Here is a 16,927-nt window from a genome sequence, read left to right as displayed (position 1 = left end):
GGAAAGACAACAGAAGCAGCTGATGGAGAAAATGGAGCAGGAGCACACAAAACGTCTGATGTCAGAGGAGTTAACGGTCAGCCAACTCCTGCATATGCTGAAGGACAGGACTCTGAAATGGGAAAAACTTGAACACGAACTTCAATATTCAAACGAAAGGGGTTCGGAGCTCTCAAAGGTTATTGGAAGAGCTGAGGTGGCAACACAGACTGAGATGACTGCAACAGAGCAGCCCTTGGATGCCAAAAGTACGCTGACTCACGTCAACGTAGAACAACAGACCGCTGAAACAGCTGCTCCGGTAGAGGGATTGCATAGTCCGATCAATCAATCTCCAAAGGAAGTTGAAGTATTAAAATCACAAATGAGGTCACTAGTAAACGACTTGCTGAAAGCCCAGAAAAAGCTGGATGCAGAGGTACACATGAAGAAGTCTCTTCAGGAAAGATGTCTGGATTTGGAACAAGAGCTGGCTAACGTCCAGCTGGGTATGGAGGAAATAGACGACCCTCTCACTGGTCTAGCTCAGGACGACACCGAATATTACTATGACCTGGTGGACGACACCGAATATTACGATGTCCTGTCCTGCCCAGCTTGTAACTTCGACTCCCAAAGTGCAGAAATCATGGAGGAGCACCAAAAGTCTACGGAACATCGGGAGAAGCTGGCTCTACGACGGAAACAGGAGGAAGAGAAGGAGGAACTGCGCATGCAGCTGGCAGCTGTGGCAGCTGACAATGGAGCCCAGAGAGTCTCCAAGAAGCAGAAAAGGAAAAGTAAAAACAGAAGATGACCCATCTGAACCATTATCACCTCTACCAGATCACAGACGTGGTCCCTCCGAACGGAGCCAATTCAGTTCGGAAGTTCAAACTTAAATCCATGGAAGGACTATTGAATGAGTCACTCCAGCAACGTGAACCGACTCCACCACAGAGATTGAATCTGTGAACTGTTTTCCGCAGAGACTGAATCTGTGATCTGTTTTGACATGAAGTTATCTATGTATCTATGTTATTCTGTTATGTAAACCTGAAGTTATATATGTATATATGTTATTACGTTATGTTAAATGGGGAGATGACTGTAAAGCTAGGAAGGGAGGAATGTTGTGTATGTAATATGTGTGCTACTTTGAACCTATGGACAGGACTGCACTACTTGTTGGGCGTAGTGATACGCAGTACCACTCCTGGCCATAGGGGTATAAATAGTACTGTGGGTACTGATCTCCCCTCAGTTCCCGCCTGTGGGCATGAAGTAAAGACCTATGTGCAGTCCCTACCTCCAACCAGTAAAGGCCTGTTTGAGTTATACGTTTAAGTCTTTGTGTTAATTGTTCAATACAATACACATACTTAACACTTACCATTGCCGGGCAGTGGAGGGTCGGCTACTCCGCACGCTGTGGGCACGATCAGCCGGGCTCCCATGAGCCCACTCACGCACTCCTCCAGGGGAGTGAGCTTCTGCAGCTTGGCGCGGCCTCCCCTGGTCCTGGCACGGGCCTGGCGATTATAGGCAACTTTAGCCTGCAAGAGAAAGGACGGGCTGTAAGTACGGAGTGTAGCCCTGATGTCCTGTGCACTGCCTCCCATGGTGGAATAGCTTGGCCAGAGTGTAGCCCTGATGTACTGTGCACTGCCTCCCATGGTGGAATAGCTTGGCCAGAGTGTAGCCCTGATGTCCTGTGCACTGCCTCCCATGGTGGAATAGCTTGGCCAGAGTGTAGCCCTGATATACTGTGCACTGCCTCCCATGGTGGAATAGCTTGGCCAGAGTGTAGCCCTGATGTACTGTGCACTGCCTCCCATGGTGGAATAGCTTGGCCAGAGTGTAGAGTGCAGAATGGGCAATTGATGCTCATGACTGTCCCAAAGCTGCTGGCTGAGGGCTGGCCATTAGGCCTTTCAGCTCCCTTTGCCCATCATGTCAGGTGTACATGCAAGAATGAGGAGGAGACTGGAAAGGGTACTCACCCTGACAATCCTGGTCAGGTCGTTGTATTTTTTCCGACATTGTTTGTGGGTCCTGAGGGCATCGCCGGTGAACGTCACCCTGTTGGCGATCTGCTTCCAGGCTCTGGTGTATTCTTGGTGGTTCGGATTCCTCCCAGTCTCTGGGAACAAGATCCTGCACCTCTTCTCCAGAGCTGTCACCAATATTGCCAGATCACGCTCTGAGAAGCGCAGGGCACGCTCACGGGCCTTCTCTGGCGTTGCCATGACTCCCTGGGGCTGAGCAGCAGTGTTGAGGCCTATTTGCAAAGCTGCAGTGTGCAGGGCGTGGCAGCAGACCAATTCGTCCCTTCCCCCTTTAAGAGCTGGTCGGCGCCACGGGGTCTGCTGTCAATCAAAAAATGAGCGCACCCGCGCTGCGCCCCGCCTCGGCGCTATCCCTCTGCACCGCCGGCTTAGCGCCTAAAGATAGTAGTGGAACGCCTCTTTTAGCGCTCCAGCAACCTCTTAGGGCGAAGCCACTGAATTTCCGGCAAGGGGGCGCAACTTTGGGGCGGGCGCTAACTTCGGGCGGGCGCTAACGTTAGCGCCCCAAAACTGGCTATACTGAAATTCTAGGCCATGGACTTCGAGTTAATCGCCAGAAATGTGAGTTCTTTCAGAAACGGATCTCGTACTGTGGTCATGTCATTGACCAGGAGGGGCTGCACAAGTCACCTGACAAGATCGAAGCTGTTGTGAAGGCTCCCGCTCCGGAAAATGTATCCCAGTTGAGGTCGTTCCTAGGGTTGATTAACTATTACCATAAGTTTCTGCCAAATCTATCCACGGTGCTGCACCCGCTGAATGCTCTTTTGCAGAAAGAAGTACCATGGAAGTGGAGCGAGGACTGTAAGAAGGCCTTTCGCAAAAGCAAGGCATTGATCACCTCAGAGGAAGTGTTGGCTCACTTCAACCCAACGCTATCTATTCGTTTAGCTTGTGATGCTTCTCCTTATGGTATTGGAGCAGTACTCTCACACAAGTTGCCAAATGGCTTGGAAAGGCCAGTCGCATTTGCATCCAGATCATTGACCTCCGCTGAGCGCAACTATGCTCAGATAGATAGGGAGGCTCTCAGCCTGGTGTGGGGAGTAAAGAAGTTTAATCATTACCTGCAGGGCCAGAAGTTTACACTGCTGACAGACCACCAGCCGTTGGTATCCATATTCAACCCTAAAAAGGGCGTTCCCATTATGACAGCGCAAAGGCTACAGAGGTGGTCCCTTTTCCTAGGGGCACACCAATATGACATAGAATACAAAGGATCAAAACAGCATGGGAATGCTGACGGTTTATCGCGCCTACCGTTGCCAACAGTAGAAGAGGCGCCTACAGTGGACCCAGTGGAGATGTTCCACTCAACCATAGTGGAATGTCTACCAGTAACAAATTCTACCATTGAAAAGGAAACGAGAAATGACCTGACTCTCTCACGAGTCTACGATTTAACGGTGAAGGGATGGCCAGCACATGGCGAACCACTGTTGCCAGCATTCTCGCAATGAAGAGAACAGCTGTCAGTGTGCCGAGGAACCTTGATGTGTGGATCCAGAGTGGTGATTCCACCCAAACTCCAGTATAAAGTGCTAAAGGAGCTTCACGAGGGGCATCTGGGTGGAGTGAAAATGAAGAACCTAGCCAGAGCGTTTGTGTGGTGGCCAGGTATCGATGGAGACATCGAAGAAATGACCAAGAGCTGTCTAGGATGCCAGAAGGTCCAAAACGCCCCACCACAAGCCCCTCTACATCCATGGGAGTGGCCCTCATCTCCATGGCAAAGGGTACATATCGACTTTGCTGGTCCATTTATGGACTCAATGTTCTTAATCGCGGTGGATGCACACTCCAAGTGGCCGGAGGTAATAAAGATGTCCTCCACCACCACGGAAAAAACCATCACAGTATTAAGGACCATATTTGCCAGGAATGGGCTGCCGGAACAGATCTGTTCTGATAATGGACCGCAATTTGTGTCCAAAGAATTCAGGAAGTTCTTAAAAAACAATGGGGTTAAGCACTACACGTCCGCCCCATACCATCCCGCCACCAATGGATTAGCTGAAAGGTTTGTCCAGACCTTCAAGAAGGCCATAAAGGCCATGGGTAATGAAGACACAAATCTACAACATAAGGTAGATAACTTCTTGTTTGCGTACAGGAATGCAACACATGTGGTTACAAACCAAACTCCCGCCATGATGTTTTTCAAAAGAAGACTAAGATGCCGGCTGGATTTGATCAAGCCAAACATCAGAAGGGACGTAGAGAACCGGCAATTTCAAGGCATGAATGAAAGGCCAACTAGAACCTTCCAGATAGGTCAACAAGTTTTGGCCCGAGACTACCGTACCGAGAAATGGCAGCCTGGAAGTATTTGCACACGACTAGGACCGCTGATGTATACCGTGGACATTGGTGAAAGCATAATAAGGCGCCATGCTGACCAGATCATAGAGTCATCCGAAAAGGGACAACCTACACCACAACTCTATACGCCTAATGATGAAGCAGAGATACCCATAGTATCTACCTCCGATCCGGTGATACTGGAACCAGATGAACCCGACACTGGCATTCAAGCCGAATCGACCTTGCCAAAAGAACCTACTACACCACCGAAAACTACTACACCACCGAGGCGTTATCCGGACCGAGTCAGGAGGCCTCCTCAGAGACTGAATCTGTGAACTGTTTTTACATGAAGTTGTGTATATATGTTATTATGTTATGTTTAATGGGGAATATATACTGTTAAGCTAAAAAGGGAGGGTTGTGGTGTATGTAACCGTTCCACCTTTAAGAGAACTATTTTAAGAGTTGCACTACTTTATCTTGGCTGCTGTATACTGTAATACCGGTGGTGACCACACCGGTATATAAGTGCTGTGTAATGATTTATTGGGCAGTTCAGCCCTGACCTTCGACTAGTAAAGACCTGTTAAAGTTATTCTTGTGGTCTGTGTGCAGTGATTCATATTAACCATAACTGGAACACACAGACTTAACAGTTATTAGTGTGACGCTCGGAGTGTGACGTTATTAGTGTGACGCTCGGAGTGTGACGTTATTAGTGTGACGCTCGGAGTGTGACGTTATTAGTGTGACGCTCGGAGTGTGACGTTATTAGTGTGATGCTCGGAGTGTGACGTTATTAGTGTGACGCTCGGAGTGTGACGTTATTAGTGTGATGCCCGGAGTGTGACGTTATTAGTGTGATGCTCGGAGTGTGACGTTATTAGTGTGATGCTCGGAGTGTGACGTTATTAGTGTGATGCTCGGAGTGTGACGTTATTAGTGTGATGCTCGGAGTGTGACGTTATTAGTGTGACGCTCGGAGTGTGACGTTATTAGTGTGATGCTCGGAGTGTGACGTTGTTAGTGTGATGCTCGGAGTGTGACGTTGTTAGTGTGATGCTCGGAGTGTGACGTTATTAGTGTGACGCTCGGAGTGTGACGTTATTAGTGTGATGCTCGGAGTGTGACATTGTTAGTGTGATGCTCGGAGTGTGACGTTGTTAGTGTGATGCTCGGAGTGTGACGTTATTAGTGTGATGCTCGGAGTGTGACGTTATTAGTGTGATGCTCGGAGTATGACGTTATTAGTGTGATGCTCGGAGTGTGACGTTATTAGTGTGACGCTCGGAGTGTGACGTTATTAGTGTGACGCTCGGAGTGTGACGTTATTAGTGTGATGCTCGGAGTGTGACGTTATTAGTGTGATGCCCGGAGTGTGACGCCATTAATGTGACACGATTAGTGCAATGATGCTCGGAGTGTGACGTGATTAGTGTGACTCTCTGAGTGTGATGCCCGGAATTTGACGCATTTAGTGTGATGCTCTGAGTATGACGCTCTGGGCCAGAAATTCAGTGGGCTTTGCGCCCAGTTACCGCCCAAAGAGGGCTTCTGCGCCAGTAGAGGAGTTTGCGCTGATATTCAGCGCTGCGGTAATGGCGGCGGTAGCCGGTAGCGCTGCGCCGGCACCGATGACGTCATCGGTGTGTGCAGTGCCCCGGTTCCGCCCCGCTACCAGCCCGACCCCCATATTTAGTTGTGGCCGCCTCTTCCACAGCAGCCGCAAACAACGATGTGAAGACCGGGCTGTGCTGCAGCCTTAGTGGCGCTAGTTAAGGCGGAGGTGCGGCCGGCAGCTTTTTCGGCGGCCGCCTGCCCGCACCTCCTTCCCCGGCCTCCTCCACCACCCCCCCCCGCGGCACTGCCGGCTGCTTTCCGGGAGCCCGGCACTTCTCCGTGGTGCCGGGCTCATTTGCCAGCACTAGCGAGCGGCGATCTCCGAGTTGCAGGCACCTCCCCCTTAAGAGAAGGAGGAGGCCTGCAGTACCGCAGCCTGCCGCTCCGCAGCGGGTGGCGCTGCGGCACCTACAGCGCTGAAATTCAGTTTCAGCGCCCCAAGCGGGGGCGGGCACACCCTGGAATAGCGCCCGGTTCCGACTTGGGGCGCAAAAACTGAATTTCTGACGGGCGCAACTGGCTACGCGCGCAGCGCTAACTTTTGGGCGCTAGCCAGCTGGCGGGGCCAAAGTGAATTTCTAGCCCTCTGAGTGTGACACCCGGAGTGTGACACGATTGGTGTGACACACTGAGTGTGACACTCAGAGGGCGACACGTGGAGTGTGATGCGATTAGTGTGACACACTGAGTGTGACAGTTCAGGTGTGTTAGATGTGCCCTCGACACTTGACTTTTATACATCATTGAGTGTATTGTTACGGAGATGCTCATGGCAAGTTGTCGGAACTGTGCTCCATCTTCCTGTCTCTCTTGTCCTTATGCTGGAGGTTTACTGTCTCACTCTCCCCATTTGTTTGTATCTTTATTTTTCCTGTCCATTGCTCTCGCTTGCTGTTCTGATTTGCAGTCTGTGTTCTCGTTGTTTCGGTGGGAGTTGCCTGTGCTTGTTGCTGGGAGGAATGAACAGTGGAGCGATGGTTCCAGCTAGGGGTTGTAGGTAGGCTTTTGGACAGCGGGAGGGGAGAGGGTTCCTGCAGAGGCCGGCATTGTGACATTGGGCGTGAAGCAGAAATGAGAGTGAAGGGGACGATGTTCAATGTACAGAGAGGTTCCGGCTCCCTCGCGCCTCACTCCCTTTGCCTTCACTGTGGGCCATCTCCACGCCGTGACCTGCTTGTCCCGTGGGCTTGTGTTCTTGTTCAGTATTGTTGTTGTGTCTAACCCACCCCAGCTGGGGATGCCGACTCTGGGTGGACGTATTCCAGGAGGTTTCATCACATGACCTCACGCCTCCAACCACCCCGCCCCCGCACTCCTGCCATTGGTCGCCCGACACGTCCCTCCTCATGACGCACCACCTCCCCAGCCAACCGGAAAGTGAACAGACTCTCTGTTACCCGATCGGAAGATCCTTGACTGTCAATCAAAAAGCCTTCATTCCCAGTCTCTTCATATTTTTGTAACTAGGAGGCCATTCGGCCCATTGTGTCTGTGCCGGCCGAAAAGTCTTCAAAGAAAATGAAAAAAAGATATTTTTTATGTCAGTGGCGCTTTGGAGAGAAGCAATAAGTTAATAGGTGAAGAAAACTTGACAAATTGGGCCTCTTTTTCATTAGAACAGGCCAGAAAGCGGGATGATATAATAGAATTATGAAAGGATAGGACAGGATGGATAGACTGTTTTCAGCAGGTGAGGGGTCTAGAACGAGGAGCCAAAGATCCAAGATTAAATGTCAGAGATTTAGAACAAAGAGCAGGAGAAACTTCTTCACACAGCAAGTTGTGAGGCTTTGCGATTCCCTCCCAGGGTTAGTCGTAGTTGAGGCAGAAACTCTCATAGAATCATAGAAATTTACAGCATGGAAGGAGGCCATTCAGCCCATTGTGTTCATGCCGGCCGAAAAAGAGCAATTCATCCTAATCCCACTTTCCCGCTCTTGGTCCGAAGCCCTGTAGGCTACAGCCCTTCAAGTGCATATCCAAGTAAAAATTTCTGATGACCCGTACGGGAATCGAGTCCGCAATCTTCAGGCTCTAACCAACTGAGCTAACCGGCCACAAACTATGTCAACATTGAAGATTAGATTGGATGGGAGTGGGAGGGATGTGGGAACAGGGTGGGTAAACGTGAATGGGAACTATTCATTCGCGTGCAGGGTAAATGCCGGCAGGGACTGGTCAGGCCGAATGGCCTGCTTCCCTGTTGTAATTTCTTTGAATATATTGTCCCTGGCTTAGTGACATCATCCCCTGGGGTACCTTTCTCTCTGACAGGTGACATCTCAGCGGGAGAAGCTGGTGAGCAGCAAAAGACACATCGAGCTCCTGACCGGCAAACTCGGCCAGCTGGAGGCGAGGACACCAGACCCGGAACCGCTTTCAAAACTGCAGCAGAAAATGGAAAGGCTGCAGGAGGAGCTGAGCGAGACGAAGATCAGCAATCGGAGTCTGAGAGTAAAGTGTGCGGAAATCACCGCTCTTAAAGTAAGCATTGACTGTATGGGGTCAGGGGTCAGCGACTTTACAGGGAGAGGGTATCCTACAGAGAGAGGGAATCCTACGGGAGAAATACCAAGGGGCAGAAAACATTAGCGGGAGTTGTATACAGACCCCTAAACAGTAATGCTGAGGTTGGGGATGGCATTAAACGGGAAATTAGAGAAGCGTGCAATAAGGGCACTGCAGTTATCATGGGTGGTTTTAATCTACATATAGATTGGGCTAACCAAATTAGTAACAATACTATGGAGAAGGAATTCCTGGCGTGTTTACGGGATGGTTTCCTGGACCAATATGTCAAGGAGGTCAGAGCGATCATAATATGATAGAATTCTTCATTAAGATGGAGAGTGAAGTAGTTAACTCAGAGACTAGGGTTCTGAATTTAAATTAAGGAAACTACGATGGTATGAGGCGTGAGTTGGGTAGGGTTGATTGGGGAATGTTACTCAAAGGGTTGACGGTGGATAGGCAATGGCAAACATTTAAAGATTGCATGGATGAACTACAGAATTTGTTCATCCCTGTTTGGCATAAAAATAAAACAAAAAAGGTGACTCAACCGTGGCTAACAAGGGAAATTAGGGAAAACATAAGATCCAAGGAGAGGACATATAAATTGGCCAGAAAAAGCAGTAAACCTATGGCTTGGAAGCAGTTTAGGATTCAGCAAAAGAGGACAAAGGGATTAATTAAGAGGGGGAAAATAGAGTATGAGAGTAAGCTTTCAGGGAACATAAAAACTGACTGTAAAAGCTTCTATAGATGTGTGAAGAGAAAAAGATTGCTGCAGTCAAAATCAGGGGAATTTTTAATGGGGAACAAAGAAATGGGTGACCAATTAAATACATAATTTGGTTCTGCCTTCACAAAGGAGGACACAAATAACCTCCCAGAGATGTCAGGGAACATAGGGTCTAATGAGAGGGAGGAACTGAATGAAATCAGTATTTGTAGGGAAATGGTGTTAGGGAAATTGATGGGATTGAAGGCCGATAAATCCCCAGGGCCTGATAATCTACATCCCAGGGTACTTAAGGAAGTGGCCCTAGAAATAGTAGATGCATTGCTGGTCATCTTCCAAAATTCTATAGACTCTGGAACAGTACCCATGGATTGGAGGGTAGCTAATGTTACCCCACTATTTAAAAAAGGTGGTAGAGAGAAAACGGGGAATTATAGACTGGTAAGCCTGACATCTGTAGTGGGGAAAATGCTAGAGTCCATTATAAAAGATGCAATAGCAGAGCACTTGGAAAACAGTGACAGGATCGGACAAAGTCAACATGGATTTACAAAAGGTAAATCATGCTGGACTAATCTACTGGAATTTTTTTGAGGATGTAACTGGTAGAATAGATAAGGGAGAACCAGTGGATGTGGTGTATTAGAGGGGAGCCGAAAGGGAGCTGGGATCTGTAGAAGTGCCTTACTTCTTAGCTCTGGGTAATGACTCAATACACACTTGGATTCGTCAGACGGACAGGCCTTTTATTTAACTTCGCTTGCAAGGGGAATCAGTACCTCCACTCAAGGGGTGAGGCTACTATTCCAATGATACAGTGTAAACGTTCTATATTTATACAGTGTAACAAACAAGTTTGATTGAAATCCCTTTGTTCCTCTATCAGGATACATTTTAGATTAATCATCAGGTAGAAATAACATATTGACAGAAGGATCCTGGACACATAAGTCAACCGTTAATCTATAACAGGGCATGAATCGTGTAACCGGAGGTCCTCTTTAATCATATATAAGGGAGGCAAGCTTTGCTTTCGGTCACAAGTTATCAGGTCATTGGTACATCAAAGAAACTCATTATTCCACTTCTACATTCTCATTAGGTGGGTAGACATCTGTTCCTGGCTGCAGTCCGAGTACTTACAATAGCTCTAGTTACACATCGACACTTGCCCAGTGTCAAGTCTGAAAACTTTTACCCAGCAAGCACTTGAAATTAACCCCTTATATCATGTAGATTTCCTCATTCCCCCCTTTTGTCCTTTCTAAGGACAATCTATTTCGCTAAGTTTAAGAAACTCTACATCAAAGGTCTCACCCTTAATATCCTCATATTCAGACATCATTGGTACTGGAGGAGTTGACGTTAATAAGGAAAGGACTTTTGTACACAATAATTTTAAACAACCAATCAATAAACTAATTAAAATTATTATCATCACAATTGCGATTAAGGTTTCCAAAATTTGCTTTCCTAGTGCTCCTCCCCATCCTGAAATCCAATCCCACATGGACCATGGTTCAGGTTGACGTAGTTTCTCTACAGCCTCCTTTATGTGGTTTACCAGGTTGGTGATATTTTCTGAGCTATCTGGGATATAGGTGCAACATTCGGTTTTTATGATTGCACATGTGCCCCCTTTTGCCAACAATTAGTCCAGAGCCATGCGGTTTTGTAAAGCAACAGTGCGCATAGCCACCATTTCTGCGTTTATCATTGGCTATTTGTTCCAGCACTGCTGCCATGTTTATAGATTCTCTTGCCAGCTTCCCTGTTCCATACCAGGGAAATGCTATAGCAAAGAACCTTTCAGTTTCTGTAATGGCTCGTTTTACTCGTGTCCCAGGGTGGCTATCCAAAGATGAAATATGATGTATATAGGGCACTACATATCCCAAGTAACATGACCCAGTCCAATTTTGTGGTAACCAAGGGTATGCTCTATGCCCACAGATGAAATAGGTGTTATTATAGGCTTCAAATTTGTTCCATATCTGGTGCATCATTCCTATTCCGTATTCTCCTTTCCAGATTTTTTTGCTAGTCAAATTTTGTACTGTGGACAGATTCCACCATCCCCAATAAGGCCATTCGATTGCACCTGGTGGTTTAGTAGTAGTTTTAGTCAAAGTGTAGTTACATTTGCACTCACTCCATCCAACCATCAATCCTTCTCCATTGTCGTTTACAAGACAGACTTCTCCTTTTGTTTTATTTATGGTTCCCATTGACGTAACTAATAGACTCTCTGGATTCCTTCGATTATCATATAGGGGATGAAACCACCCTTCAAATTTTATAAGGTTGTATCCTGCATCTTTCCATTCATTTTCCAACTGATCTGGGTTTAAACTATTTTGGGTCTGAAATGTACTGGCTGCCTCCTTATTCCAGGTGGTATTAGACTGTAATAACCACCCTACCATCTCTTCTATCTCGAAGGGAATGGGCCTTAGAGGTATTCCACCCTCTGCATGCACAGGGATGTGGCTGCATATCCAGCATTTGGCAAGGTTCTGTTTTTTTAGCATACAGATAGCTCATGTATACAAAGGTATTAACTTGATGATAGTTATGCTTATTTAACAGTCTTCTACTTCTCCCTCCTTGTTTCCTAGCGGTCCTATTAATTTTTCTTTTCTGAGTAATTGATGTTGAAACGAGGGGTTGTGTAAAAGGATTATCACAAAACATTAACTTAGCTGTCAGGGCCAGTCCTCCTCTTGAATTACCATTGCAGAAAACCCCTCCGTTCGCAGTTTTGTCACTTGGTAATACAGTATCAGGGCATGTGACCCACAGCTTATCAAGCCTCTGTCCACTATCTTCTTCTACTATCTTACCCTGTCTTACCCTAAGATTTAGGGGTTGATACGGGGGTACCTGCATAGTATGGTCCTGAAGCTGAACTTTCATGGTCTCATTATAGCATATAACATAAAAGAGATTTTTGGTTAAAAGTACACATTCTTCTATACATAGTTTGCCTTTCAGAGGATCTGGGTAAATCCATATGGCAGTTTCAATTATCGTTAACAAAAGGAACAATCTCATCAGAGTCCAAATCCAGTTCATCTTGGTAGTGTATTGTCTTCAACTGATGCCTTCTTACAATGGGACGCGTGTATCCATGTTGGTCGCTCCTTTACTTTTACAGCGGTGTTTGTGGTCAGGAGTACTTGGAAGGGTCCCTCAAATCTGGGTTGAAGGCCATTCTTTCGTTTGAAGATTTTTATGTAGACGTTATCTCCTGGCTCGAAAGTATGGCACTTTCCTTCAGCGGGATCGACCTGGGCTTCCTTCACCTGTTGATGGAAACTAGAAATGCATTTGGTTAGTGCAATGCAATAACTCAACATCTCTTCCTCCATTTTATGAATGTCCATTTGTTTAGCTGTTAAAGGTGCCGAAAAAGGCAATCTTTGTGGTCTTCCCATGACGATCTCGTGAGGCGACAATCCTGTAATTCTGTTGGTAGCAGACCGCATTGTCATTAAAGCTATGGGTAACAAATCAACCCATTTAAGTCCAGTTTCTTTACACAGTTTTGCAAGCTTGTTTTTCAGCATCCCGTTATATCTTTCCACTAGTCCAGCCGACTGTGGATGATAACTACAATGAAGGTGCTGGTTAATCTGTAAAGCTTTGCATAGTTCCTTAATCACTGTTCCCGTAAAATGGGACCCATTGTCACTTGACAGTTTTGCTGGTATCCCAAAGCGAGGTACAATGTCCTTCAATAAACATTTAGCAACAGTAGTAGCGTCATTCTTTCTACAAGGAAACGCTTCAATCCATCTTGAAAACATATCAATAATAACTAATATATATTTAAAGCTCATACATACAGGTAATTCAATAAAATCCATTTGTAAGTGTACAAAAGGGCCCATGGGGTTTGGGTGGGATGCGGGCTGTACCTTCTTTATTTTCCCTGCATTTATGGTCTGGCAGATAGTACAATTTTCACATATTTGTTTTGCCAACTTTGAGATTCCTGGTGCATACCAGGTCTTGAGGATATAGTCCGCCATCCCCCTTTTGCCCGCATGGGTGAATTTATGAACACATCGGGCAATTGGTGATAGTAATGATTTGGGTGCCACCATGCGGCCGTCATGATGAACCCATAAGCCGTCAGTGTTTTTTAAAACAATGATTAACAACCCATTCCTTTACTTCATCAGAACTGGCCCTATCTTGATGGGTCAGCACATCATCTAAGGACGGGGGCTGCGGTATCTCTGGCTTTTCCCTAACAGGGAAGGCTGAAACTTGTCGTTCAGTACTTGATATAGCTACTGACTTAGCAGCGCTATCTGCAGCAGCGTTTCCAAGCGCAACCTTGTCCAAATGCCCCGTGTGCGCTTGGCACTTAATAATTGCAATCTGTTTACGTCTCTGAATAGCTAGTAAAAGATTTTTCACTTCTTGTGCATTTTTAATCTGGGTTCCCGAGGAAGTCAGGTAACCGCGAATTTTCCAAATTTGTCATGCTCATGTCCAATAGTGGTCTGGTTATTTCTAAATAGTTCAATATCCATTGTCTACAATAGCCAGTCATTCCTAGAAAATGCTTCATTTCTCTTTTAGTTTTTGGCAACGATGTGTTGCAAACGACCTTTATTCTATCCGGCGTTAACTCCCTGTTTTAACAATGATTCCATCACTGGCTCAATTCCTTTTTCTGCTTTCTCTGACAATGGATACTGTGACCTTTTGGGTAATGGTGCAGCTGGATTAATTGTAACTTTATAGGGCTGTGCAGTCTAATAGTTAGGAGGTATTTTAAATTTAAAAACGGCTGATAATCTTGTCCTGTTTTGTCATAGCAGGCCGTGCAGTGCAATTTTGAATGCCATTTCCCTAGTTTCAGGGATTCCTGGTGTTGTTTTATGGAGCTTGTAACGAATCCCCACGCTCCTAACAGACTGACAGGTTTGGGACTCAAACTTGGGTCGGCAATTTCCCATGCGTAAAGAACAGGGTGTTTTATTTCTGTTACTGGGTACGCATATGCCTTATCTACTTGGATTTCTACCGTTACTCCTGATGGGGAGCAAATAATTGTAGCATTAATTTTGCACAGCAAGTCTCTTCCACATAAATTCATAGAGACATCTCCTGATAACAGAAAGGAGTGTTCTTCCTCAAATTCTTCTACTTTTACTGTGAGGGGAGTCGATTGATTCAAGCGTTGTAGTATTCCAGCCAATCCAGCTATCGGGGTCTTTTTCCCATTAATAGGCATTCCTTCAGAATATCCTTTCCCTAACACTGAAAAGGTTGCTCCTGTATCTACTAAAATGACATAGGTCTCCCAGCTATTTGCATTTTAATTTCAGGTTCGCTGCGTGAATTTAAAGAAACAACGGGCATTTGGTGGTCTGGGGCTGCTGGTGTCAGTCAGTAATTCTGATCTCTATTTCTCCTAAATCCCTGTCCGTTTGTAGGGTAACCTCCTGACTGGTCCGAAAAAGGGTTATGGACAGTGAAATTAGGACCTTTATTCTCTAACGGAGGTCCATTATTGGAGGTTTTGTTCTGACGATTTTTCACAGGGCATTGGTTTGCCCAATGTCCGGGTTGTCCGCAATTGTAACAATTACCAGATCGTCCATACCCTCTTACTCTACCACGTCTTCCTCTATATTCCCCTCTATTCATCCTTCTATAGTTACCTTGTTATCCTACCATAATAGAGGAGAAAGGTGTTTCTTCGGGGTAATTTTTTTTTCTGACTCAACAAACATAGAGGCAGTCTTTTTATCTGGCTGTTCTCTATTTCTCTCTCGTCCGTTAAACATTTCTCGAGGCAAGTAATTCTTTCTATGTTAAATGACTATCTGAGGGAAAGGGTCTAGTCTTATTTACAGTCCATTTGGACCAATTTGGTAGGTGATCAATGGATGATTGACCAGTTCTTTAACATAAAGGCTGCTGGCGTGCCTTTCTCGGGTGGCTTACTGGCGCTAGCACTCATTTTAGCAGCTTAAATGGTTCACTTAAAACAATCTAAACTCCCGTGACAATCCATGATCTGCGTTGTACGCCCCTACAGATCAGATTAATAAACTATACATACGTATAAAACTCGAGGGTTCTCAACCCTCGTGGAAGGTATTTCTAACTGGGGAAAATACTGAATCCACAATAGCTTAGTGGATCATGTAAAAGACATCACTATTTTCTCAACCATACATTCCGCCGCGGGACTCACTTCCCCGGCTTGGGTCTTTTCCAACCCCTTCTGCAGTTTTTTTTCAGCTTAAATATTTTAGTTAAAACATACAACAATTCCGTAACACTCTATGATCTGCGTGGGACGCCTCTACAGATCAGACATGACTAAACATTAATACATATAACAATAAACAATAAACAATACACTTGTTAAACAACAACCAAAGTGTTACTAAATCCCCAACCTATGCAGCCTTACTGGACAAAGCTGCAAAGTTGATTGATAATAACAAGTAGTTAAATACTCACTCTCATAAACATTAAACATTGACACTGTGTTTCAGACAATCGCCCACTCTTCTCTCCTTTTACCATATTCCCTTTAGCCAAATCTTTAGCAAAAAGGGCCTTCAATTTGTCCCAGCTAACTTCAAGCTCTTCTCTCCTACCCTACTCCCTTTAGCCAAATCTTTAGCAAAAAGGGCCTTCAATTTGTCCCAGCTAACTTCAAGCTGGAACCTTGCTAGTTCAATTTCCAGTAAATCGCTAGCTCCTTAGTTAATCAAATTCCTGACTTAACCTTCTCTCTCAGCAAGCTGGAACCTTGCTAGTTCAATTTCCAATAAATCGCTAGCTCCTTAGTTAATCAAATTCCTGACTTAACCTTCTCTCTCTGGTACCTTTATTTCAGCGCTTCCTACAGTCCTTTTCTGCACGATCCTGTTCGCGGGGCGTCAGCGCCTCATGGCTGGTCCTCTGTTCCGTTTCTGAAAGGGAAGCAGTCACAACGGCAGTTTAACCCCCGAACCTTGTGAGTCAATTACCCGATGGCAGTGCTGTCCAATGGAATAAACAGACTGTGCGCAGCTATGCTTATGGCAGGGAAAGTCCCAAAAATGTGGCAAAACACCACCTTCGGCCGATGGGATTTTCCCAACCGAGCAACGTACTCGGCGTCTGTTAACTCACCAATTGGTACAGCAAGCCATCTCGGTGGAACCTCCAAATTGTAGAAGTGCCTTACTTCTTAGCTCTGGGTAATGACTCAATACACACTTGGATTCGTCAGACGGACAGGCCTTTTATTTAACTTCTCTTGCAAGGGGAATCAGTACCTCCACTCAAGGGGTGAGGCTACTATTCCAATGATACAGTGTAAACGTTCTATATTTATACAGTGTAACAAACAAGTTTGATTGAAATCCCTTTGTTCCTCTATCAGGATACATTTTAGATTAATCATCAGGTAGAAATAACATATTGACAGAAGGATCCTGGACACATAAGTCAACCGTTAATCTATAACAGGGCATGAATCGTGTAACCGGAGGTCCTCTTTAATCATATATAAGGGAGGCAAGCTTTGCTTTCGGTCACAAGTTATCAGGTCATTGGTACATCAAAGAAACTCATTATTCCACTTCTACATTCTCATTAGGTGGGTAGACATCTGTTCCTGGCTGCAGTCCGAGTACTTACAATAGCTCTAGTTACACATCGACACTTGCCCAGTGTCAAGTCTGAA

General features: G+C 45.9%; 1 protein-coding gene across 1 annotated transcript in view; it reads left to right on the top strand.

The window, feature by feature from the left end:
- Positions 1-16,927, top strand: part of LOC147109013 (coiled-coil domain-containing protein 170-like) — a 399,974-nt gene that overhangs the window by 375,531 nt on the left and 7,516 nt on the right. Inside the window, exon 11 of the mRNA XM_086004187.1 lies at positions 8,250-8,459. Coding sequence (XP_085860313.1) covers positions 8,250-8,459 — 210 coding nt within the window. The remainder of the gene's footprint in view (positions 1-8,249; positions 8,460-16,927) is intronic.

The sequence above is a fragment of the Somniosus microcephalus genome, chromosome 12 (genome assembly GCF_052327205.1).
Source record: "Somniosus microcephalus isolate GS21.2 chromosome 12, FLI_Smic_1.0, whole genome shotgun sequence".
Lineage (NCBI taxonomy): Eukaryota > Metazoa > Chordata > Chondrichthyes > Squaliformes > Somniosidae > Somniosus > Somniosus microcephalus.
This window is presented reverse-complemented; position numbering and strand designations above follow the sequence as displayed.